General features: G+C 32.4%; 1 protein-coding gene across 10 annotated transcripts in view; it reads right to left on the reverse strand.

The window, feature by feature from the left end:
- LOC127700196 (uncharacterized) overlaps positions 1-27,285 on the reverse strand; it is a 185,372-nt gene extending 158,087 nt beyond the window's left edge. For 3 of the 10 annotated variants that reach the window (XM_052203603.1, XM_052203598.1, XM_052203599.1), the window contains exons 1-2: positions 27,166-27,276; positions 17,966-18,358 (exon numbers count right to left, since the gene is read on the reverse strand). In XM_052203603.1, the coding sequence (XP_052059563.1) occupies positions 17,966-18,358; positions 27,166-27,214 (442 nt within the window). In that variant the 5' untranslated portion in view covers positions 27,215-27,276. Of the gene's footprint in view, positions 1-17,965; positions 18,359-27,165 lie in introns of all 10 variants that reach the window. The other 7 variants (XM_052203602.1, XM_052203600.1, XR_007981486.1 and 4 more) reach the window with 6 other exon arrangements.
- Between the last annotated feature and the right edge of the window lie 483 nt (positions 27,286-27,768).

Below are 27,768 nucleotides of genomic sequence, written 5' to 3' on the forward strand. Positions count from 1 at the left end.
ATATGTCAAATAGCCGAATTGCTGGTCGACTCCTCATAGAGTTATTGCCCTTAAATGACGATTTATTCACTTATTTTCCATTTTATTTAATATTTTGAAAATTATAATAGATAGAGAGAAGTAATATAATAAAAAAAAATGATCAGCAAGAACAGATATATTAAAAAGTCCATTCTTTATTGGCCCTCAATGCCATTTTTTTTACTTTTTTGTCTAAAGTTTTGAAAACAATGATAAATGCAAATATGATCAGCAATACATGATTTGCTTTTCAACATTGCCAAAATTGTCAGTTGACTCCTTGTAAGAATTATTGGTCCAATTAACGATATCTTGGCTACTTATAGTTTAGTTTTTTTAATCATTATACAAAATAACTTTTGAAATCTTGACAAAGTTCAAACTTCTGTGTCTGCATAAAATTACCATCATACTTGGGACACTTACCAATCATTATATATGGATGTGCTTATAACAGCCTTAGTTGGGGGTCGTAATACAAATTCTTGTACAACGGCACTAACTAATGCTCACCAGGCATATTGTTAAGACCTGTCCATCCGTACCATTGAGCGTACATATTCGTATGAGAAACTCTTCCAACAGTTATTTGCTGACAATAATATTTTTTTATAATTCAGCTGAGTCATATAAACTTATGTTAACTCTTACTGAGGTGAACGATACAGGCTCACTTGGGCCTCTACTATTTACATATTTATTTTAATGAAATTGTGTGATTTTTACATATTAGTCGGTTAAAGGGCTCACCAGATCTCATGATATGATTGTGTCATATTGTTCATATATGCATGCCGACTTACTTACTTACTTAAACATTGTTGTAACTTTGACATTAAATTGGGTATATAAAAAAATCAAATAATGAAAGAAACAAAGCGCCAAAGAAAACCGAACTTTGTACGAACGACATCTTCCCATTTTGTTTGAATCTCGAACTCAATTACCAATATGTTCTAAGTAGTTCAACTTTCAACTACTGTATCACTATCATGTCAACACTGAGGTGTTGAGTTCGAACCCTGCACGTGTCAGTTTCGTTTAAAGAAATTAAATTACAGGTAACACAAATATATGGAAAGCCTCAGCTGTCATATGTTAGAGATTTACAAAACGTTATGCTGAAGCTTAAAATGTAAAGTTAAGACAGCGTGATGTTGAATTGAGTCATCAAAATGCTAACTCTAAATTACAATATGCTAAGTTGAATCTGCGCAATGTTGACTTGCAATGACAAGTGCTTTAGTCGTGATAGTATAATGATAAGTCACGATGTTGTGATGATATGCCAAACACGAGTAACGTTGGGTTTAAAGTACATGATGTGAAGTTGACGTTGCATGATGTTAGCTTGCAGGTGGATACTGCTCAGTCATCCACTTCGATAGCTATGATAACAAATAAAATGAATAGCTAAAATGTAAGGTGCTGACTTTATATCATTGTGATATTACGATAGGTCTATCATGCAACCTGTTGATTTAAAACACCATGATGCACAGTTGAAAGTACATGATGTTAAGTTAAGATAACACGATGCTACACCACTATATTGAAACGAAAGGCTTACCATACAATTTGTTGACTTAAAACAACACGATGCAACGTGTTAAGCTAAGATGCTCACTTTAAACTACACGACGTACAGTTGAAATTTTGTAATGTTAAGCTACGATAGCACGATGTTATATCATTATAATGTCACAATAGGCTTATTATACAATTTGCTCATTTAAAACTACACAACGTACAGTTGAAAGTACGTGATGTTAAGCTAAGAGAGCACGTTGTTATATCATTAGAATGTCACGATAGGCTTACCACACGATATGCTCATTTAAAACTACACGACGTACAGTTGAAAGTACGTGTTATTCAGCTAAGATAGCACGATGTTATATCATTATGACGTCACGAGAGGCTTATCATACAATGTGTTGACTTGAAACTACACGATGTTAATTTGAAGTAGTTTGGTCTTGACTTGAAACAGTACAGAAACATAACGTAAAGTCAAAATAAAACAATGATAGGATGACCTATATTTGTGCAGAATTGAAGATTTTTGGTGTTGACTTCTAATATAGTACAAAGTTTAATCGTTTTATGTTAAATTCAAAGACAATAATGATGCGTCAACATAACAGAATTATGTGAATTGAAACTGCAATTCTATGGAAAAGAGCGAGGGACAAATCCCCAGGATTTTTTTTTCATTTGCAAGTTAATAAATATTAATGAAATTTAACTCAAGAGGCAAAATGATATACAAAGAACGTTTTCCATAAATTCATAAAGCAAAAGAATTACTCATCGCTATACAGTACACTTGAATACAGTTTTGCCTATTCTACATGTTTTGTTAGGATTTTATGCAAATTTTTGGATAAAAAAAACAAAATCTGTCAGAATTTTTTTGATGAACCATATTTAAGAATATATCTATCTATCTATGTTGTTTCTTAATATATACAACATAATATTGTGGCAATCAAATTTCCGTGTATCTGTTCCAAGTCAGGAACCTCGTCGGTAATTGTCATAACTTAATGTTTTTCGTTATTTTTAAGAATTCGATTTTAATGACAATTCTTTGATGAATTATGTTTAATGTGTTACCCTCACCATGTTTTTTTATTTTTTTTCGTCGTCGGATTGCTGTCCCAGTTATGCATAACCCACATTCCCGTTTATTCATACAGCGTTTACATAATGATGATGATAATAAGCTTTGTTACTGTTAATTTATGTAAAGATTAAACGACTTTTTATAATAATCCTCATGTGATTAGTTTTTTTCTCTCGTATAAATTTCTTTTACACGATAAAAAAATATATATCACTGACAGGAAATACAAAATCTTATGCCTTAGTCTGTGTTATCTCCTCTTACAAAATTCAAATGTTCTGGGAAATGATCTACTAAAATTAAAGCTTATTACACCACATCCGTTTCAGAGTTATCAGATAATTTTAATTTAATACCGCCCCCTTTTCTCCGAAATAAAGGAAAATGATATGGACTTAATCTAAAAAATAAAACCCAACAGATCTGATAAATGATACGTTAAGAGTAGAACTGTAAAAGAATGTGACCTCTCTCCCTCCAAAAAAAACAAAACAAAATAACGAAATTATTGATTGAATAATAATCTATAAGAAACGAATGTATCCATATGGATGAATTGTTAGGTGGAAGAATCTTACTGCATGGGGCCAACCCAAACATAAAGTATGGTAGATTATGTTGTATACTTTTCGCTCATGCATGAAGTCTATATGAAACCTAATGAAATTTGACCTAGAGCCTTCAGTCTAAATCGTCAACTTTAAAAAAAATACATTATTTACAGCAGTGCCAACCATTTTTCCAGCACCAAGTAAAATAGTGCCCAGGTTTATGTATATATCCACTCAGAGAATATTTTATTTTTTTAAATTGGTAAAGTCATTAATGGACAATGACCCCTATAACTTATAATAAGAAGCCAATTAATGATTTCCGTCACTTATTTTCTTGTCCATAGTGATTTTCTTGGTTCTTTGCAGCTTCTCTCTATCTATATGTGTTTTCAAAGAAAAAGAAAAAAATCAAAAATCTGAAAAAAATTGTTAAAGTGCATGAATTATTTTGGTATTGCTTTGAAGAATTTGCAGATATGTTTTTTTTTATGTCAACAGTTTCTCTTTCTCTCTCTCTTTTAGAGTTTTCATGAGTGTGGTCTAAATCAAAATCGGTAGATTTTTTTAAATTATTTTCCAAAATGTACATGATGTAGTTTATTCTTTTTTGAAAAACATAATAAAAAGTTTGGGCCACAGAGCATTTTGCAAGCAACAGGTTATGCAGTATTGTCAGATTTTGTATAAACTATACATGGAAAACTCAATGTTAGAAAATTAAAAATAAAAATTGGGATCACGAGACTCGTTTTCTGTCTACAAAACAAAATAGATAAAGTCCCTACACATTCCATCATTAGAGACGAAATATGCCAAAGGGATTTCAAACTCATAAGTCGAAAACAGACTAAAAACGCCATGGCAAAAAATTTAAAAAAATAAAAAACGACAAAAAATAATGTTATCCGAGTTATCTCCCGTTATATGGAAAAGTTGAAAAAAAATATGCAAAAAACATTCTGTATTCAAAAACAAATAGTCGTTTTAATCAGATAAATCACATAATTTTCTTCATCGAGATGAAAAGTACTACATATTTTTTTAGATCTAGACCGACTGTGTTGTGTTATATGAGAACTTCGGGAGCTACCATGTGATTTTTATGGGGGGGGGGGGGGGGGGGGGGGGGGGAGGCTAGGATGAAAAATGTTGTCCTGCCTTTTTTTTTAGTTGTAATTTCTGTCCTGCCTTTTTATTTTTCACTCTATTCGGTCCTGCCTTTTTTTTTATTAGTTTATTCTGACATTTTTTTACATAAACTGTCATCCTGCCTTTTTTTTTGCCAAGTTGCTCATCCTGCTTTTTTTCAAATTTCATCCTAGCCCCCCCCATAAAAATCAAATGGTAGCTCCCGAAGATGGCGGAAGACACCCGATCTACCCTAAGGGCAATATATCTAATGAGGAAGAAATTTACAATTTCGGTCACGTCGAGTTACTTGTAGATCTCATTTTGTTGAAAAGGGTTTCTGTTTTCATTTATCAATCTATTATACTGTTCAGGGGGAGGGGAGAATCGAAAAAAACTAAATAAAAATACACAAAAATGAATAAAAGAAGGCGAAAGATACAACTGTACGTCGTGTAGTTTTGAATGAGCATATTGTATGGCAAGCCTATCGTGATATTATTATGATATAACATCGTGCTATCATAGCTCAACATCACATATTTTCAACTGTACGTTGTGTAGTTTTAAATGAGCATATTGTATGGTAAGCCGATCGTGGCATTCTAATGATATAACAACGTGCTATCTTAGCTTAACATCACGTACTTTCAGCTGTACGTGGTGCAATTTCAAATGAACAAATTGTATAATAAGCCTATCGTGACGTCATGATGATATAACATCGTCCTATCTTAGCTGAACAACGCGTACTTTCAACTGTACGTCGTGTAGTTTTAAATGAGCATATTGTATGGCAAGCCTATCGTGAAATTATTATGATATAAGATATTGCTATCATAGCTCAACATCACGTACTTTCAACTGTACGTCGTGTAGTTTTAAATGAGCATATCGTGTGGTAAGCCTATCGTGACATTCTAATGATATAACAACGTGCTATCTTAGCTTAACATCACGTACTTTCAACTGTACGTTGTGTAGTTTTAAATGAGCAAATGGTATAATAAGCCTATTGTGACATTATAATGATATAACATCGTGCTATCGTAGCTTAACATTACAAAATTTCAACTGTACGTCGTGTAGTTTAAAGTGAGCATCTTAGCTTAACACGTTGCATCGTGTTGTTTTAAGTCAACAAATCGTATGGTAAGCCTTTCGTATTGATATAGTGGTGTAGCATCGTGTTATCTTAACTTAACATCATGTACTTTCAACTGTGCATCATGGTGTTTTAAATCAACAGGTTGCATGATAGACCTATCGTAATATCACAATGATATAACATCGTACTATCTCAGCTCAACATTTATTAATAACAAGTCAGCACCATACATTTTAGCTATTCATTGTATTTGTTATCATAGCTATCGAAGTGGATGACTGAGCAGTATCCATCTGCAAGCTAACATCATGCAACGTCAACTTCACATCATGTACTTTTAACCCAACGTTATGCGTGTTTGGCATATCATCACAACATCGTGACTTATCATTATACTATCACGACTAAAGCACTTGTCATTGCAAGTCAACATTGCGCAGATTCAACTTAGCATATTGTAATTTAGATGACTCAATTCAACATCACGCTGTCTTAACTTTACATCTTAAGCTTCAGCATAAAGTTTTGTAAATCTCTAATATATGACAGCTGAGGCTTTCCATACTAATACTCACATTAAATGGGACTGTTGAAAAGCAGACGAATATTTTTAAGCGTTATCAAGTAAACAATTATTAGTTATCCCATGAGGACGGGACCATGTCCGAGTGGGATAACTATTTTACATCCCAGCTCCTCCCGACTTAATAAAAAAACATTTACGCTTAAAAACTTCTAGTTCAGAATGCCATACAATAACTATAATATACTTTATATATTACTTTATAGTATATACCCTTTGTGATCCCTGGATAAAATGTTTTAATATGTTAAATTAACAAAGTTTGAATCCAGTTGTCCTGGTTTAGGCGTATGAATCGCGGCTTCGTATGCTTAAGGTCTTGAGTTCGATTCTCCGCATAGACACTGGAAATTTAGTGGATTTTTTCCACATAAAAGTTGAAAGTTAGTCTTTATTCCGCATAAATGTTTTTAAGTTTTATTGTTTGTTCGACATTCCCGCCAAAATGTTACAGAACAAAAAAGGCATGCAGAACAAAGAAACTCAGGGTAGGATGATCTGGTAGGGGTGATCCGACTCAGATCACCCCTGTTAAAACAAAGGAGTTGGGAAGTGAGGTAATATTATTACAACAGGTTGATCACGATTTGAGTAATATTGACAGAAATGATGTTACTCTTGAAAAGGTAAACCGTCTAGCTGATGACCTTGTTGATGTACTTTTAGATATGGCAAACGGAGTAGTAGGCAAGACTAATAGACGTGTTAGGAAAGTCAATACGATTTTGACGCTGATGTTAAATACCAATACCACTACAGGCTATAGTGGGGACCATCTCAAAAAGCACAGATAATCATTTATTATAGTTACCTGTATGGGTTTGTTTGATAATGCTGAGATGATTTTTAAACAATAAAATAGTAACAATTTATTCCGCAATACACGGACGAGGATCCAGCAAAACAACACGAACATTATTCTTGCATTGTGTCATAGTAGGGATCGATTAAGTTTAAGATCGTTGTTCCCCAATTTCTTACTATTTTGTTGAACGACTACAAGGGAAATCTACAAAGTGATCAAAATAAATGAATAGAAAAAAACACAGGAATCAAACCACATTCGAATCCGAATTTTTACTCTACATCAATCTTGTTCAAAACATTCGTTTATTTGAAATTTATTTAAAAAATAATTGTCATGTCGGAGCCTTTCTTAGCTTTTATATGCGGGAATGGTTTTGCTCCATGTTGGGGGTCTGTCATACGGTGATCTATAGTTGCAAACATTTACGTCATTTGGTCTCTGGTAGATAGTTGTCTATTTTGGCAATCATACTGCATCTTCTTATTTTATATCATTTTCTAGAATAGAGAAATGTGTTACACAGTAGCGTATAATTCTAAAAATAGACCAAACTAGAAATTTGTGTACTTGACAATTAAAAAAAAAGACTTAAACAAAAGTGTTTTCAATTGGATTATCTTTATATTTTTATTTTATCTAAATATTATTTTTAAAAGATTACAACGTTTGGACATTATCAAGCATGTTAAATTGACGTTTCGATGAAGGGTCGGAAGTTGGTTTTTTTTTCTTGTTACCACGGCTTCTTCCACCAACAAAACAGAACACCACGATTAAATTGAGATATTATTGAAAGTGGTGTTAAACTTTCATATGGAGAAGTTAATGTTAGTATCTTTTGGTCAGGAGGTTATTTTGAAAATGGAATATTCATTTTCACCTCTTTCAAAACAAAGTCTGCTAAATTATATGTCGGGCATTTTTTTTTTCGATTTGCTTCATTTTGTTTTGCCTTAGATTCACTGTACACTCCGCTTTCTAAATTGGACGGTATATAGTGATGGGTGAATTGGTCCATCCGTCCGTTCTTTCGTCCCTCTGTCCATTCATTGCATTCATACCCAGATAGTAGCAGACAATACGAATCACATATAGCTCATGAAAAGTGGTTTTCTTGAACATTAAAACGATGCGCAGCAAGACAACCTTCTTCTGTAGCCCCCTGCTTCTTAAAGTTTTATATAGAAATAGCACTGTATCCACTTGTGTCCACTTTTTATTTACTTTTTTATATAAAGATAAAACGATGTGTTCAGATTAGTACTGACTTATTAAGCCACACATGTATAAGCGTCCCTGTATCCCTGGACACAAAATGCATGCTATCTATATTTTGCAACGGAAATAGGACATATCTATTGTGGAGAGACAAACTGAGTTATTTAACTATTAAACATATTCTAATCATATCGCTTAATATATATATTTGGTCTTGTGGCCGTAAAATCCGTCATTCCCATTCTTGACTCTTACATATATTTTTGTTAAGTTTTGTTTTGCACTCTTAAATCAAACAAATACAAATTAATGTATGAATGTATGAAGATCTACGTAAGGCCAATGCACGTCTTAAAATTTGGAGTCGACGTTAACTGTTCGCTTCATGTTGTATCAAACACACCACAAAGGTAAACTATTATACTACGCCGGAATACATTTCAGTGCAATTGCATTTTGAGAAAGTCCACATCGGTATTGGTATTTAACATCAGCGCAGTATTTAAACCCCCTTCCTAACACATCTAATTATAGGTTAGACAATACTTGGTCATGTTTTATGAAGATTTAAAGCACAAGGCGTAGCCGAGGGCTTTAAATCTTCATAAAACATGGCCAAGTATTGTCTTACCAATTTAGAACATATTCACACTTTCGAGTGACCTTACAAAATTATCCTTTCCCATTGTAATATTCAAAACTAAATAAGAATTCACTTTTTACAATGAAGTGAGTATATAACATAGGTAATGACCATTGCAATGAATGGAATGAAATAGCAATGACATAGTTTGTGAGGACAAAAAGGATAAATTGTTCAAACATTTGAGTTTTTCTTCTGCATCAGGTAAACATTTAATACTTATATACCTTAAATTTCTTGATTTTAATTAGCACACAATGTTATATCAATCCGCTTTCTGAAATGTGAATAGTTTTTGATAATTATAAAATTTACTCTATAAATATTTGAATTTCGACCAGTCAACATCAGATGCTTACTTTTTATCGATGAATGTACATGAATTGTGGGTTTTTTTCCTAAAAAAATCCTTTGCTTTATATATCAGCAGTCTGACATTGTATTCTTGAAAAAAAATAATCGACTCGAATATCTGGGGATTGTTCACTTCGTTAGTGAAGTTATTAAGAGTTCACTCTCATAATTAATCTAAAACGAAAAGTCATTCATGTATGGCATTTTATAGTGCATGGAAAGTCATTTACTATGAAAATTAGAAGGGAAAAAACTGACTTTTCATTGGACGAGAAGGGGTGAGTATGTTCTAATAAAAGACTTCTTTATCCCGACAGCAAATATAAACCATAGTTTGGTAAAGATAATAAAGACAAACGTAATGAGTTTCACAAGGCTAGAAACTTATATGATAGAGTGAAATCAGATGATCATAAACTGACAATGAATAGTAAGGTTAAGGAATACCGCAAGACACTTAACATTAACTATCAACGGTATAAAGAAAAATGTTTAGATGAACTGAGAGCACTTTCAAAAAATAACTCTGAGGGATTTTGAAATACAGTCAAAAAATATTCTGGCTTCAAAAAGATAATTCCTCTATCAATATTGGTAAATTCTTGAATATTTTAAAAATATGAATGCAAATTACGAAGCAGATTTTAGTGGCATTGACATCATTCCCTTATGTAGTGACCCAGTTTATATGGAAATATTAAATGGGGTCATTACGGAACAAAAGGTTGTAGATGCCATTAAGTACTTGAAACATCATAAAGCCCCTGGATCAGATAGAATACTAAATGAGTTTTTGAAAACCTCCCCATCATTTTTTATATATATTTACACCAAGCTATTTAATGTGATATTGATACAGATAATATTTCTGAAACTTGGACATCAGGAATATTTATTGAATTTTTTCATTGTTTAGCAGGTGTTAGGCAGTGAAGAATTTATCTCCTTTGTTGTTTTCAATTTTTCTAAAAGACTTAGAAGACTTCTTTAAGAGTCTAGATGGAATTCCACTAGAAATTATTAAAGAGAAGACACCCGATCTACCCTAAGGGCAATATATCTAATGAGGAAGAAATTTACAATTTCGGTCACGTCGAGTTACTTGTAGATCTCATTTTGTTGAAAAGGGTTTCTGTTTTCATTTATCTATCTATTATACTGTTCAGGGGGAGGGGAGAATCGAAAAAAAATAAATAAAAATACACAAAAATGAATAAAAGAAGGCGAAAGATACAACTGTACGTCGTGTAGTTTTGAATGAGCATATTGTATGGCAAGCCTATCGTGATATTAATATGATATAACATCGTGCTATCATAGCTCAACATCACATATTTTCAACTGTACGTTGTGTAGTTTTAAATGAGCATACTGTATGGTTAGCCTATCGTCACATTCAAATGATATAACACCATGCTATCTTAGCTTGACATCACCTAGTTTCAACTAAAAGTCATGTAGTTTTAAATGTGCATGTCGTGTGGTAAGCCGATCGTGGCATTCTAATGATATAACAACGTGCTATCTTAGCTTAACATCACGTACTTTCAGCTGTACGTGGTGCAATTTCAAATGAACAAATTGTATAATAAGCCTATCGTGACGTCATAATGATATAACATCGTCCTATCTTAGCTGAACAACGCGTACTTTCAACTGTACGTCGTGTAGTTTTAAATGAGCATATTGTATGGCAAGCCTATCGTGAAATTATTATGATATAAGATATTGCTATCATAGCTCAACATCACGTACTTTCAACTGTACGTCGTGTAGTTTTAAATGAGCATATCGTGTGGTAAGCCTATCGTGACATTCTAATGATATAACAACGTGCTATCTTAGCTTAACATCACGTACTTTCAACTGTACGTTGTGTAGTTTTAAATAGGCAAATGGTATAATAAGCCTATTGTGACATTATAATGATATAACATCGTGCTATCGTAGCTTAACATTACAAAATTTCAACTGTACGTCGTGTAGTTTAAAGTGAGCATCTTAGCTTAACACGTTGCATCGTGTTGTTTTAAGTCAACAAATCGTATGGTAAGCCTTTCGTATTGATATAGTGGTGTAGCATCGTGTTATCTTAACTTAACATCATGTACTTTCAACTGTGCATCATGGTGTTTTAAATCAACAGGTTGCATGATAGACCTATCGTAATATCACAATGATATAACATCGTACTATCTCAGCTCAACATTTATTAATAACAAGTCAGCACCATACATTTTAGCTATTCATTTTATTTGTTATCATAGCTGTCGAAGTGGATGACTGAGCAGTATCCATCTGCAAGCTAACATCATGCAACGTCAACTTCACATCATGTACTTTTAACCCAACGTTATGCGTGTTTAGCATATCATCACAACATCGTGACTTATCATTATACTATCACGACTAAAGCACTTGTCATTGCAAGTCAACATTGCGCAGATTCAACTTAGCATATTGTAATTTAGATGACTCAATTCAACATCACGCTGTCTTAACTTTACATCTTAAGCTTCAGCATAACGTTTTGTAAATCTCTAATATATGAGAGCTGAGGCTTTCCATACTAATACTCACATTAAATGGGACTGTTGAAAAGCAGACGAATATTTATAAGCGTTATCAAGTAAACAATTAATAGTTATCCCATGAGGACGGGACCATGTCCGAGTGGGATAACTATTTTACATCCCAGCTCCTCCCGACTTAATAAAAAAACATTTACGCTTAAAAACTTCTAGTTCAGAATGCCATACAATAACTATAATATACTTTATATATTACTTTATAGTATATACCCTTTGTGATCCCTGGATAAAATGTTTTAATATGTTAAATTAACAAAGTTTGAATCCAGTTGTCCTGGTTTAGGCGTATGAATCGCGGCTTCGTATGCTTAAGGTCTTGAGTTCGATTCTCCGCATAGACACTGGAAATTTAGTGGATTTTTTCCACATAAAAGTTGAAAGTTAGTCTTTATTCCGCATAAATGTTTTTAAGTTTTATTGTTTGTTCGACATTCCCGCCAAAATGTTACAGAACAAAAAAGGCATGCAGAACAAAGAAACTCAGGGTAGGATGATCTGGTAGGGGTGATCCGACTCAGATCACCCCTGTTAAAACAAAGGAGTTGGGAAGTAAGGTAATATTATTACAACAGGTTGATCACGATTTGAGTAATATTGACAGAAATGATGTTACTCTTGAAAAGGTAAACCGTCTAGTTGATGACCTTGTTGATGTACTTATAGATATGGCAAACGGAGTAGTAGGCAAGACTAATAGACGTGTTAGGAAAGTCAATACGATTTTGACGCTGATGTTAAATACCAATACCACTACAGGCTATAGTGGGGACCATCTCAAAAAGCACAGATAATCATTCATTATAGTTACCTGTATGGGTTTGTTTGATAATGCTGAGATGATTTTTAAACAATAAAATAGTAACAATTTATTCCGCAATACACGGACGAGGATCCAGCAAAACAACACGAACATTATTCTTGCATTGTGTCATAGTAGGGATCGATTAAGTTTAAGATCGTTGTTCCCCCATTTCTTACTATTTTGTTGAACGACTACAAGGGAAATCTACAAAGTGATCAAAATAAATGAATAGAAAAAAACACAGGAATCAAACCACATTCGAATCCGAATTTTTACTCTACATCAATCTTGTTCAAAACATTCGTTTATTTGAATTTTATTTAAAAAATAATTGTCATGTCGGAGCCTTTCTTAGCTTTTATATGCGGGAATGGTTTTGCTCCATGTTGGGGGTCTGTCATACGGTGATCTATAGTTGCAAACATTTACGTCATTTGGTCTCTGGTAGATAGTTGTCTATTTTGGCAATCATACTGCATCTTCTTATTTTATATCATTTTCTAGAATAGAGAAATGTGTTACACAGTAGCGTATAATTCTAAAAATAGACCAAACTAGAAATTTGTGTACTTGACAATTAAAAAAAAAGACTTAAACAAAAGTGTTTTCAATTGGATTATCTTTATATTTTTATTTTATCTAAATATTATTTTTAAAAGATTACAACGTTTGGACATTATCAAGCATGTTAAATTGACGTTTCGGTGAAGGGTCGGAAGTTGGTTTTTTTTTCTTGTTACCACGGCTTCTTCCACCAACAAAACAGAACACCACGATTAAATTGAGATATTATTGAAAGTGGTGTTAAACTTTCATATGGAGAAGTTAATGTTAGTATCTTTGGGTCAGGAGGTTATTTTGAAAATGGAATATTCATTTTCACCTCTTTCAAAACAAAGTCTGCTAAATTATATGTCGGGCATTTTTTTTTCGATTTGCTTCATTTTGTTTTGCAATAGATTCACTGTACACTCCGCTTTCTGAATTGGACGGTATATAGTGATGGGTGAATTGGTCCATCCGTCCGTTCTTTCGTCCCTCTGTCCATTCATTGCATTCATACCCAGATAGTAGTAGACAATACGAATCACATATAGCTCATGAAAAGTGGTTTTCTTGAACATTAAAACGATGCGCAGCAAGACAACCTTCTTCTGTAGCCCCCTGCTTCTTAAAGTTTTATATAGAAATAGCACTGTATCCACTTGTGTCCACTTTTTATTTACTTTTTTATATAAAGATAAAACGATGTGTTCAGATTAGTACTGACTTATTAAGCCACACATGTATAAGCGTCCCTGTATCCCTGGACACAAAATGCATGCTATCTATATTTTGCAACGGAAATAGGACATATCTATTGTGGAGAGACAAACTGAGTTATTTAACTATTAAACATATTCTAATCATATCGCTTAATATATATATTTGGTCTTGTGGCCGTAAAATCCGTCATTCCCATTCTTGACTCTTACATATATTTTTGTTAAGTTTTGTTTTGCACTCTTAAATCAAACAAATACAAATTAATGTATGAATGTATGAAGATCTACGTAAGGCCAATGCACGTCTTAAAATTTGGAGTCGACGTTAACTGTTCGCTTCATGTTGTATCAAACACACCACAAAGGTAAACTATTATACTACGCCGGAATACATTTCAGTGCAATTGCATTTTGAGAAAGTCCACATCGGTATTGGTATTTAACATCAGCGCAGTATTTAAACCCTCTTCCTAACACATCTAATTATAGGTTAGACAATACTTGGTCATGTTTTATGAAGATTTAAAGCACAAGGCGTAGCCGAGGGCTTTAAATCTTCATAAAACATGGCCAAGTATTGTCTTACCAATTTAGAACATATTCACACTTTCGAGTGACCTTACAAAATTATCCTTTCCCATTGTAATATTCAAAACTAAATAAGAATTCACTTTTTACAATGAAGTGAGTATATAACATAGGTAATGACCATTGCAATGAATGGAATGAAATAGCAATGACATAGTTTGTGAGGACAAAAAGGATAAATTGTTCAAACATTTGAGTTTTTCTTCTGCATCAGGTAAACATTTAATACTTATATACCTTAAATTTCTTGATTTTAATTAGCACACAATGTTATATCAATCCGCTTTCTGAAATGTGAATAGTTTTTGATAATTATAAAATTTACTCTATAAATATTTGAATTTCGACCAGTCAACATCAGATGCTTACTTTTTATTGATGAATGTACATGTATTGTGGGTTTTTTTCTTAAAAAAATCCTTTGCTTTATATATCAGCAGTCTGACATTGTATTCTTGAAAAAAAATAATCGACTCGAATATCTGGGGATTGTTCACTTCGTTAGTGAAGTTATTAAGAGTTCACTCTCATAATTAATCTACAACGAAAAGTCATTCATGTATGGCATTTTATAGTGCATAGAAAGTCATTTACTATGAAAATTAGAAGGGAAAAAACTGACTTTTCATTGGACGAGAAGGGGTGAGTATGTTCTAATAAAAGACTTCTTTATCCCGACAGCAAATATAAACCATAGTTTGGTAAAGATAATAAAGACAAACGTAATGAGTTTCACAAGGCTAGAAACTTATATGATAGAGTGAAATCAGATGATCATAAACTGACAATGAATAGTAAGGTTAAGGAATACCGCAAGACACTTAACATTAACTATCAACGGTATAAAGAAAAATGTTTAGATGAACTGAGAGCTCTTTCAAAAAATAACTCTGAGGGATTTTGAAATACAGTCAAAAAATATTCTGGCTTCAAAAAGATAATCCCTCTATCAATATTGGTAAATTCTTGAATATTTTAAAAATATGAATGCAAATTACGAAGCATATTTTAGTGGCATTGACATCATTCCCTTGTGTAGTGACCCAGTTTATATGGAAATATTAAATGGGGTCATTACGGAACAAAAGGTTGTAGATGCCATTAAGTACTTGAAACATCATAAAGCCCCTGGATCAGATAGAATACTAAATGAGTTTTTGAAAACCTCCCCACCATTTTTTATATATATTTACACCAAGCTATTTAATGTGATATTGATACAGATAATATTTCTGAAACTTGGACAACAGGAATATTTATACCAGTTTTTAAAAGTAAAGATTGTCCAAAGGTCCAGATACTTTTAGAGCTATAACATTAATTTGTTGAATAGGAAAATTGATTGCTTTTATATTCAATACTCTCTTGTTTTTTTTTCCGCACATAAAATTTCACTCGTACATGAAAATCAAGCTGGTTTCAGAACGGGTATTCAACTGTAGATGATATGTGTGTACTTCATAAATATAAGAAGATGTGGTATGAGTGCCAATGAGACAATTCTCAATCCAAGTCACAATTTGTAAAAGTAAACCATTATAGATCAAAGTACGGCCTTCAACACGGAGCCCTGGCTCACACCAATCGGCAAGCTATAAAGGGCCCCAAAAATGACTAGTGTAATACCATGCACTCATTGAGTTGTATTACTTATTTGGCAAAAAACGTTTTTGTACTTTTGTAGACTTTCGGAAAGCATCGATACGGTATCAAGATCTGGTTTATGGGGAAAACTTCAATTGAGTAATACTAAAGGGAAGTGATTCAAATTATTTTTAATATGTACCAAGGAATATACTCAAGTCTAAAATATAATGGTTGTCAGTCAGAATTTTTTCATTGTTTAGCAGGTGTTAGGCAGTGAAGAATTTATCTCCTTTGTTGTTTTCAATTTTTCTAAAAGACTTAGAAGACTTCTTTAAGAGTCTAGATGGAATTCCACTAGAAATTATAAAAGAGAAGTTTCAAAATGAATTGGGCATATTGTTTTTAATTATTTTTTATATTATATGCAGTTGATACTGAAACAGAAGAAGGTATGCAGCTATCACTAAACATGTTTTAGTCATATTGTGAAAAGAGGAAATTAGGAGTATATTAAGATAAAACAAAAGTTACAATATTTCGCGTTAGGAAGAAAAGAGTTTTGAATATATATTACAAGACAAAGTACTTGAGATTGTTGAAAATTTTTCTTATTTTTGGTGTTCTCTTTAAATTTAACGGTACTTTTTAGATACCATAGAGAAACTTATTGACCAAGCGCAAAAATCGATGCATTTCATATATCGAGTTGTTAGAAACAAAAACATTTCCAATAGATTTGCAACTGAAATTATTTGATTCTATGATAGAACCAATTCTTTTATATGGTTCTGAGGTTTGGGGTTTTGAGAATTTGAAAGTAGTTGAACAGGTGCATTTGAAATTTTGCAAAAGAATTTTAAAAGTTCGAAATACTACACCCAATTTTATGGTGTATGGAGAATTGGGAAGATTTCCTTTACAAATTCGAGTTAAACGTAGTGTAGTAGTGTAGTAGAATGATTTACAGAATCTATATTTAACAACACTGGTCTAAGATACATTTTCATGAATCAGATTGGCCTTTGTGATAAAAAACATCTTGATCGAATATTGAGAGATCAGTTTTATTACCTCATGGTTTGGCGTTAAAGTAATACATCTCGGGGACAATTTTATGGGATATTTAAAAAGGACTTTAAAATAGAAAAAAATATCTAATCAGAATATCTGAACAAAATAGAGGTTGGGTAACAAAACTAAGGACATCGAGACAGGGCGTTGGCAAAATATACCTAGACACGAGAGAATCTGTAATCTATGTTATGAATTTGGTGGTGATAAATTTCATGTTTTATTTATATGTCAACATGATTCTTTTGTTATATATAGAAACCAATGCTAAACTAGATACTATACTATACTATTAATCCGCAATACATAAAAAAATAGACCAAATATTATCCATATGTAATATGGAAGTCTACAAACGACTTTCAATTTCTATTAAAAAAATTGCTTGTTTATTCTAAAATATTTTACAAATTGATTTCTATGTATTTTAATAGTACTGCATGTTAATTTCGTCATTTCGTCATTTTATTGCTTATGTATTATACTTTGACCTCTTGGAACACATATATGTGTCTGAGCGTTATCAATAAATCTTGTTATCTTCACTCCAAACTTAATTGACTATGTTAGTTTTCCTGGCGACGTTTGGTGGGTCTAACCGGATACTCCCAGTAGCAAAACAGATGACCCGAGACCAAATAAAAAACCATGTCGGTGATGATACTGAATCAAAATTATTCCTAAAGAACAATCGTATATTTTAAAGCAATTATTTATTAAACTGTGTAATTTGAAATATACATACAAAAACCCAATGTTTTGTGTTCATTTTTATCGAAATAATTTCATTAGACGCTTGTGAACGGCTGCATTTTGATAATACTTATATAAAAATTGTCCAGTCTAGTCACTTCATTAATAACTTTTTAGTCTGTTTTAACGTTCAATCTTTAGTTGGCATAATTTGATAAGTTAAAATCATAAATCAGTATTACAATAATCTACTTAAACGGCAACATTTTTTTAAATTGGCAAAGTGTAAGTGATGATGCATTTTTTTACTATTTACATGTACCTTTAACACTTATATTTGTGACACCAGAAGTTGCAGCTGTACTTCCACCTGAACCTGCATATGAAACTTCACACATGTACTCATTCTTATCTTCACAAGCTATCTGGGAAAACTGCATTATAGCAGAATCTGTAGAGAAAGTTGTTGGGTTGGTAAGAGTCACTCTGTTTGTTAAATATTTACCATCAGTTGAAAGGGTTGCATTGAATGGAACTGATGGAGTGTAAAATGTGGCTAGTGTTTTAAACTGCCCATTTATTTTAGCCTGAATATTTGCACTTGTAACAAATTCTCCTGTCACAGTTGTATAAGAACATCTCAACTGTAAACTATTCTGTCCAAGTATTACTTCTGAAGGTGTTGCCTGTATCTGAACATTTATAGTTTCTATACCTACAAAAAAGAACAAATTAATTAGTTACAATTACACGGGTTACATTAAATATTTTTAAATGTTTTTGCACTAGAATTGTTTTGACATTGTTTGAATGAATGTAAATGGATCTTTTTGTTATTTGTAGATAATCAAATTGACCATACAATAAAAAATTAAAAACAATTAAAATCCAAGCTTTGAAACGACCGAAGATTACAGGTAACATCATAGTAACCTGATGACCAATGAGTGACAACGAATTCACGTTAATTAAGTAAGCAATAAGAATTTCATAGGATTATTTATTTTTTTGTTATTTATTTTTTTCCAATTTTACATTTTTATACTGGCCGTTTTTTTTTTAATGTTTTTGTATAATTTAGTAACGGCGGCAATCATGTTTGATAGTGGTTGGACTCATCAACCATAATTCATAATATTTGGTTTATAATTTTTCAAACATTTATTCTGAAAATGTATATTTAACTCAAAAGAGAAAAAAAATTAATATTTCCAAAAAGTCACATAGGGACCTTATGGTTTTGTGCAATTCCATACTGCAAAATTTAGACATGAGAGACAAAACGACGCTACTGTTCAAGCGAGTAAGCGCAATGACCGAGTTCAAAGATCTTTATATTGTGCCAAGCAGGTGGTATTTTACGCTATCGATGTAAGGCAATATATTGTGTCAAGCAGGTGGTATTTTACGCTATCGATGCAAGGCAATATATTGTGTCAAGCAGGTGGTATTTTACGCTATCGATGAAAGGCAATATATTGTGTCAAGTAGGTGGTATTTTGCACTATCGATGTAAGGCAAATTTTTTTTTCAGATTGTTTTTGTTTTTAAAAAATGCAACTAAGAGTTGACTGACGATTTCGACCATGTTGAATTATTTGTAGGTCTTTTCTTGCTGATCATTTTTGCTTTTTAAAATTTCTGTCTATCTTTATAGTTTTCAAGATAATAGACAAAAAAATATAATTAAAAATTGGTGACATTCGTGATTGAAAGGCATTGGCCAAATTTGGTTAAATTTGACAAAGAAGTTTCAGATGAGAAGATTTTTGTAAAAGTTAACGGCCGACGACAGACGACGAACACCAAGTGATTAGAAAAGATCATTCTCTATTTTTTTCACTATTTTCACATTTCCCAACCGATTGAGAAAAAAATGTTCTCCTCACTAGTGAAATATCTGTTCTCGGCAAATGATTGGACGAAATTTAATTATGACGTCAATTTTTCTTGGTTTCTTCTGAATATCCTATTGTGACGTCATGAAAAAAGGCGACCATGCCTGATGACGTCACGTATAAAGAACACAACTTTTTGCAAATTTTTGAAATGGAAGGATAAAAATCATTAGAGAAACAGATTCCACCACTATAACTCGTGTATTGCAATATTTCTCCACTCTCAACAGTTAAATTTTAACTATTTAAAAAGATCGGCAAGCCTCGCGCTTTAAATATTAAAATAAAACTGTCTCGAGTGGAGAAATATCGTAACACACTTGTTGCAGTGTTGGAATCTATATTTTGGCCCTTTTTGCCAGGTGAGCTAAATATTCTACAAAACCAATTGCCAGTCGGAATGCAGGAAAGCATACAATAATTACGTTTTCAGCATGTTCACCTTCGACACAGGAAAAACCAAAAATGCCTCTGGTCATTTATCAAAAGCAAAATGTGTGATTTGGATAACACATACAGAGAGCAGGAAGAAAGCAAACATCATAAATGATAAATTCACTGCAGTCTTCACATATTAGGATACAACTAACATCAAGGAGCTTTTCTGTACATCAATAGTATTTACTCAAACTACTATCCGGCATGAATAAACCAACAGTCGGAAGGTCGATTCATAAAAGAATTTGCCAAGGAGATATCATCATCGTCAGCTCTTATTTATGTAGTCTAAGTTCATCAAATCAGAATACCATCAGAATGAAAACATGCATACATAATACAATTGTATAAAAACGAAGTAATTTGGCAAACCATCCAGCTGCAGACCCGTTTCATTAACGCCGGTCTGCTGTGAGATCCTAGAGCATATCATATTTAGTGTAGTCATAAAACATCTTGATACACATCACATTCAGACAAAACACGCTTCTGTGAATCAAAACTGATTTTAAATGTCACAGGCCTTGCTGATAACATCAACAGCAACCAAATAGTTGATGCAATAATTATGGACTTTAGCAAAGCCTTCGATAAGGTTTCTCATCAGAGGCTACTGAACAATGTTTGCAGATAATTACCTCTTGTATCGTTATATCAGCAGTATCGAAGACGCTTAAAAGTACAAAAAGCTTAAGACTTAGATACTCTGCAAAGATGAGAACCTGGCTTACGATGATAATGTACAAGAAATTTGCTTCTAGCGTATTAAATGATAAACCTGGTATATTTCATTTCCTTTTACAGAATTAAATTCTGATAAATATTAGGCCATCAACATCACAAACAGACATCATATATACACTTCGACTACAACATATATACACTTAGTCTAGCACATACCGTATATCTGATTTTTTTCCCGTCACCTTTTTTTCGCGATTTGATGACAAAATGGGCTGGTTAAATTTTCACTGTGTATAATTTTTGCTGAATGGGAAAATACACGCGAAAATATTTTTGTATCGTATTGTTAAAGATGTAAACAACATAAACTTAATTGGCTGACAGGTAATCGATTAAAAATAAAAATGATAGAGTACTACAAACCAAAATACACATAATTCAGAAAACTTTCAATGTAAATTATGTACATCGGGAAAATGGGACATGCTAAAAATTGGTTTTGATCATTACAGATATACAAATCTGATTTATTTTATTTTTCTTTTATTTTGACATTATATGCAATTTTTTCGGGTTCTGACACCAATCAGTAGATCGTCGCTAATTATACATTTGTTTTAACATGTCACTGATTTATGTGTTGTCAAAAGGTGTAAAATGTACAATAAGCCAATTTAATTATTATGAAAACAGAGATCTTTAAGGGGCATTGGCTGTCAACTTCATGTTCATCGATTTGACTCAAATTCTCATATTTGATTTATAACATACTAAAACGTATATCCAAATTATAAAAAGTCTAAAATAAACAATTAACAAGGCATGGGCTCGATAATATGTATCATCGTTTCGTGTTATTTTTTAGTCTTAGACGCTATCTAATTACCTATCGAGTTGACCTCCAAAGACTGTTGACGGTCATATAAGCGATATAAACATAAATATAGATATGAATAGAAAGCGAACTCGTGCAATTGGATTTTCTAGGTCTGTTTAATTTCATATTATAGGTTAAAAATATATGTTAATCATCGGTTTTACCTGTATAAGAATGAGTTTTTGTGGATCGAATCAAATGATTTACCTTTGTTTCACTTTCAAGGTTGACATTCTTTTCCTTTTAATAACTGAACACGCATAATTCATGCGTACTCCATCTCTAGCTAAGGGGTTAAATTGAAGGTCACATGAATACGGATTCAATGAGGTCGAATTATTCACTTGCAAGTGAATAATTCATCATCAATGTTTCTTAGCTTATTTTGACAAGATTGAAACATACTGGCTGCTAAAAAGGAATTAATATTTCACTATTTCACTTTCATTAATGATTGAACAAAAAAAAATCATATTTCAATTTTTTTATATATCTCGTAGCTAGGGCCCCTTTAAGTATTATGCAAAAACAAATATGTAAATATCATAATGTGTTCATGTTTTTTTCATATTTTATAAGTTACATTGATTACCTGCTTCACAATATAATAAAAGAAATAATCACTATCAAAACAATTCATGATTGTCCCACATTTAAGCTTCCCAATTGTCCCACACACATATTTCCGATTGTCCCACAAAATTTCATTACATTTTTTACCTGTAATTTCAAAAAGTGGGACAATCGGGAAGACACCATCTAAGTATGCTCATTCTTGTGATCTGTCGTCGAACAACATAACCGACCCCATAACTAATTATTAAATGTATAAAACTTTCAATTCTGATAAATCTTTGGATATGCAGGAAAATTTACGCGGGGTTTCTTTAGCTGCAGCGAACAAAGCGAAAATTAAACACACGCGAAGAAACCGATATACGAATATACAGCATGCAACTTATCTGGGCCTGACCTTCAGAACCAATTTCTCTTGAAAAAAAAAACATTGACAATATAACGAAAAAGACAAACTTAATCTGTTCATTTCTTGGCGTCGTAGAAACTTCAGTTGCTGAGACAAGAATGTGAAAGTCCATTTTTAGTCAGACAAAATGTAGAATCCGCAGCAACAATATTGTATCCAGACACTAAACAGAACATAGACAAACTAGTACATGTTCAGTAAAGAGTAGTTTGATTCATAAACGGATACTACTCTTCTTACAGCAGTGTATCAAAACTAATCTCAGAACTCAAATGGTCAACACTAAAACAAAGACGAGTCTCAATGGAAGATGTAATGATCTCTAAGATTGTGTACTACATAGTTTCCATTCCATCGCAACAATATTCAGTCACAGTTAAGAACGTCAAAATCAGATGCCACACGATGATATCCAGCATTCCTACCTCAGGGATCAAGACACATCAGTTTTCCTTCTTCCAAACAGACATCCGAACTTGGAATACCCTACCAAACATCCTAGCTGTTGTTCCCAAACTTGTCGCATATGGTGGGGATTAATGTGGAGAAGATGCAGGCTGTTTTGTGTTTAATTGTAAATACAGATTCTTTTAAGTCACAAGTGATGAACTAATTGAAAGAATAAAAATGAAAATACCCTTGATTTACACTCACTGCCAATAAGTAACAGATCATTAATGCATTTACATAATAATTTGCACTTTTCCGCTTCAATATCTATACAAAGATATATATAGTGTTTTAATTTATAATCAGTCACAATAAATGCTGCATATATTTTTCATTCAATTTGTTGATTGGATGGGTCCCCTGGTCCCCATATCAGCTTTTTAACTAGTTTCACATAAAACTATATACTAGTTGTTTGTTGAATTAAGTAAAAATAATTTCAAACATTCAGTAAGAACTGTTTGTCTTGTTATTTGTTTTCATTATTACTATTTACTATAACATTTTTGCAAACATACTAATAGCGTCCTTACGGAGAACAAGTATTGAAGAGTTCAGTTTGGAAAGGCGACAATGTTTGTCTCTTGTTTTTCCACCGCATAATACATGAGGAATATTTATGAACAACAAATACTGCCTACATTCAACATGATGAATATATTCTGGAAGTTGCGCATGATTAAAAACTGGTTAAAAACAAATTATTGAGGTGATTTGATTAGAGATTTTGGTCACTTGAGACTTGAATATCTCAAGAGACTTTGCTGTGGCGATATCTGGAGGCAGTTTGTTCCAATCCTTGACGGTGTTTACGAAGAAGGACCATTTCCTACAATCTTTGGTGGCTGGCTGTAATAGGTAAGTATGATGTCCTGTCCGACTAGAGCTTCTTGTTGGTTTTTGTAGGTATTTACTCTTGTCTATGGCTACAAGGGCATTTGCTATTTTGTAACACATGATGCGTCGAGCTTTTTTTCGTCTTGTTTTTTTAAATCCTAATACAGTTATCATGTTGCTGACACTTGAACTACTAGTATTTGTATGTCTGCTGGATACATTTCGTGCAGCTCGTCTTTGTACTTTTTCAATTTTATCTATGTGGTTTGCTGGTACGGGTCCCATACTGTCGTGGCGTATTCTATTTGCGGTCTTACTAATAATTTATAGGCATGCTATTCGATGGATTTTGCTCTAATGTGGAGGTTTCGATGTAAGAAACCAAGGTTTCGGTTTGGCTTTTCATGTGATGTTGTTTATGTGTTCTTCCCAATCTAGATCATTTGCAATGGTGCAGCCTAGGTATTTAGTCGATGTTTCATGCTCCAGAGTAAGGCCTTAGAGTTTGTAGTCCCACTTGATTGGATTTTATTTTTTACTATGAGGACGCAGCATTTGTCAGGGTGGAACTCCATTTCCCAAAGTTTTTCCCATTTTGCCAGTTTGTCCAGGTCTTCTTGGAGTTTATGGCGGTCGTTTTCTGATGATATGGTTAAATAGACAACAGTATCGTCCACAAACAGTCTCACTGTTGAGTGTAGGCATTGTGGTAGGTAGTTAATGTTAAAAAGAAAGAGAATGGTCCTAAGACAGATCCTTGTGGAACTCTGGATTCTACATTCACTTTGACTGATGTTTGGCCTTCAACAACTTGGATTCTGTTAGTGAGAAATTCTTTTATCAATTTATTTGTTTTACTTCGAATTCCATTATGGTGTAGTTTATTGAGGAATAAACTGTGGGACACCTTGTCAAAAGCTTGTGAAAGTCCAGTATTAGCAGATCTGATTGTTTTCCGTTTTACAGATTTTTTGGTGATATCATCGATACATTCAAGGAGTTGTTTTTTGCATGATCTTTTACTCCTGAAGCCATGTTGTATAGGGTATAGGATGTTATTTACCTCTGCATGTATCTTGATGTTACTGGTGACTTTATATTCTATTATTTTACAACAGATACATGTTAGGGATATTGGCCTATAGTTAGCTGGTATGTATTTCTGGCCTTTCTTGTATGTCGGAATGCATTTGCAGTTAGCCAGTGATCGGGTATTTTTCCTTTCTCCATTGAAAAATTTTAAATGATGGCTTAGATTGGTTTGATTAAGGAACAATAGATAATTGTGTGTTCTGAACTATAATTGAGGAAACTGGAGATAATCATAATAGATCTTAACAAAATAAGTGCGTCGAAAGCACTTTTCATTATTTACTTTCTTCGGAAAAGTTCAAACCAATATTTTGAAAACCAATGATGTATAAGTACTTGAACACGTGAGGAGCCATCACACCAAATAGACATAGAAAATAGCAAAATCCGATCTAAGGTCAACTTGTGTTTTTTATGTTAAATAATTTCTTTATTAATCAACGATGATATTGAGAAAAGTATGGTCTACATAATATAAGTAATAAGATTAGTCTTGAAAGGATGTTAAACTATACATATGCATGTTTTTGTCTTTGATTCTCAGAAAATGCCTCATTATAAGTTGCTCCTAATTATTCATATCCTATTGGTTTTCCTTTATTTATCATACAAATTCAACAGGAAAAATTCGCCCAAAACCAGTTAGGACAAGCAGAGAATAGAAAAAATGTTAATTCTGTAATACGAGTGAAAATTGTCCTTTTGGATAATAAAATGGACCTACTACACATATATATTAAAAAGTATTGGATTGAGATGGAACAGTAATCTACAATTTAATTAAATAGGATGATACATATAAGTGGTTAATGTCACATTAAATATTATACCTCTTTTATTAAAAAAAAATCTTCTATGCAAATAAAATTTACTGTTATTGCTCTAAATTATCTATCAGGTATTTTTTTTTGTATGTTCATTCGAAAAAGCTACATATTTGAGTTGCAACTGATATTTTACAAAACATAATAATATATTTTACTTACTCCTAAATGTTTTATATTGTAAAAATTATTTAATACAAACATAAGAAGATGTGATATGATTGACAATGAGACAACTCTGCACCAGGGACCAATTTACGTATAAATTAACAAAACAATAGGCCATCGTACGGCTTTAAACAATCCACAAACCCCATATCACATAGCAAGCTATCAAGTCTCCGAAATGATAAATGTCAAACGAGAAAATTAACGGCCTGATTAATTTACAAAACAATATTAAATGTACAGCAATACACCACAATCACTTAATTACAGGCTCCTGACTTTGGACATACAAATACAGCACAAAAAGCTACTAACAAAAACTATATTTTTGATAAACAATGTAAATGTAAATAAGTAGGTGAACATTATTAATTGAATATATCGATACGCCAACTAAACAAAGTAAAAGTACACACTGCCTAGTTCATGTAGTTATTACATAATCTGATCTATAAATGTACCACTTCATTGTTGCTATCTGATTCTTTTTTAGTAAATAATTTAAACGTAAGACGATATGTTCAATTGAAGATGAACATGAACTAGGTAGCCAATCCCTTCAAAAAATAGCCTGAAATCAGATATTGTAACGTTTAAATTACCTTTTATTCTGTACAAAAAACACATTGATGAGACAAGTCTACTCACAGTTATAGCCTTTAAAAATATATATCCAATTACAAACTATATTCTTCAAATGTCAAATGAACCAACACAGGCATGCACTACCACACATAAAGTATATATACAATCAGTTATATCAACTGAAAAGAAGTTATTAGAGAGTTCATTCCGAACCTGCTGCAACAGAGGCTGGTTTTGCAATTTCGATTTTTTTCAACTGCTTAAACAAATTTCTTAAATAGTACAAACACGAGAATCAAGATTGTTCATACACCCGTAAAAGTCGCCTTGCGGGTAACTTTCGTCTAATCATACACAACATATGATATATAAAACGTGTGACTGGTATAAAACTACGTGATCATAGTAAAATTTATATATCGGCCGAAATCACATCATGTATCCGAAGGAGAAGGCACGATTTTCGACCAAATTGTCCTTAAATCAACTTTATCTCAAACTTTCTCATTTGTTAACACCTTCTTGGAGATACACTCGAAAGTTAGCTTCAAAGAAAATTCAAAAATGCGACTTTAATCATAACTCAATCTTGAAATTAAAGTCGATGGGGAGTTCAACTTGAGTGGTTTTATTTTATATTAGGAGTAACCTAACTTTTATCAAACTTAATTTCAAAAGACTCACCTATGAGTGAAAAAAGCACAATCACAACATGTATATTTTTGGTACTCATTGTATTATCCAGGAAGAGGAAGAAAAAAAGCTGTGATATTTACCTGTAAAGATACAGTTACTGTATAGATACAATTACTTCTATGATATACATTTAAACTTTTTTTGAGTGTAGGATCGGAAGTGTACAAAGTTCGTGTATAAAATTGATAATTTGGTACATTTGTATCTTGTCAGTGAGGTAATACTTTCATAATTTCTATCAGAACGAATAATTGCTACTAAGACATTCTATGAATTGAAATTCTTTTTCAGTTAACTTTTCCATCTTTAACCGTCTTCGATATAAATCGGGTTAGTTATTTTCAAAGGAGCATTACCTTCGAATTAAAAAAAAAAGATTTGTTTTTGTTTTCAAACATTTATAAAAGCAAAATATAGAAATAATATTTTGCTAATGGAAGTAAGTTTGGTTCAATTTCGTCAAAATAAGATAAATACCATCACTGGTGTATTATTGACTTGTAAGTTGTAAGTCAATAATTCAACTCATTTGAATCCGTATGTATGTAACCTTTTAAGGATGTTCGCTTCTCTTGTTTTTGAATTTTTGCC

Source organism: Mytilus californianus, unplaced genomic scaffold (genome assembly GCF_021869535.1).
Source record: "Mytilus californianus isolate M0D057914Y unplaced genomic scaffold, xbMytCali1.0.p SCAF_5, whole genome shotgun sequence".
NCBI classification, from domain to species: domain Eukaryota; kingdom Metazoa; phylum Mollusca; class Bivalvia; order Mytilida; family Mytilidae; genus Mytilus; species Mytilus californianus.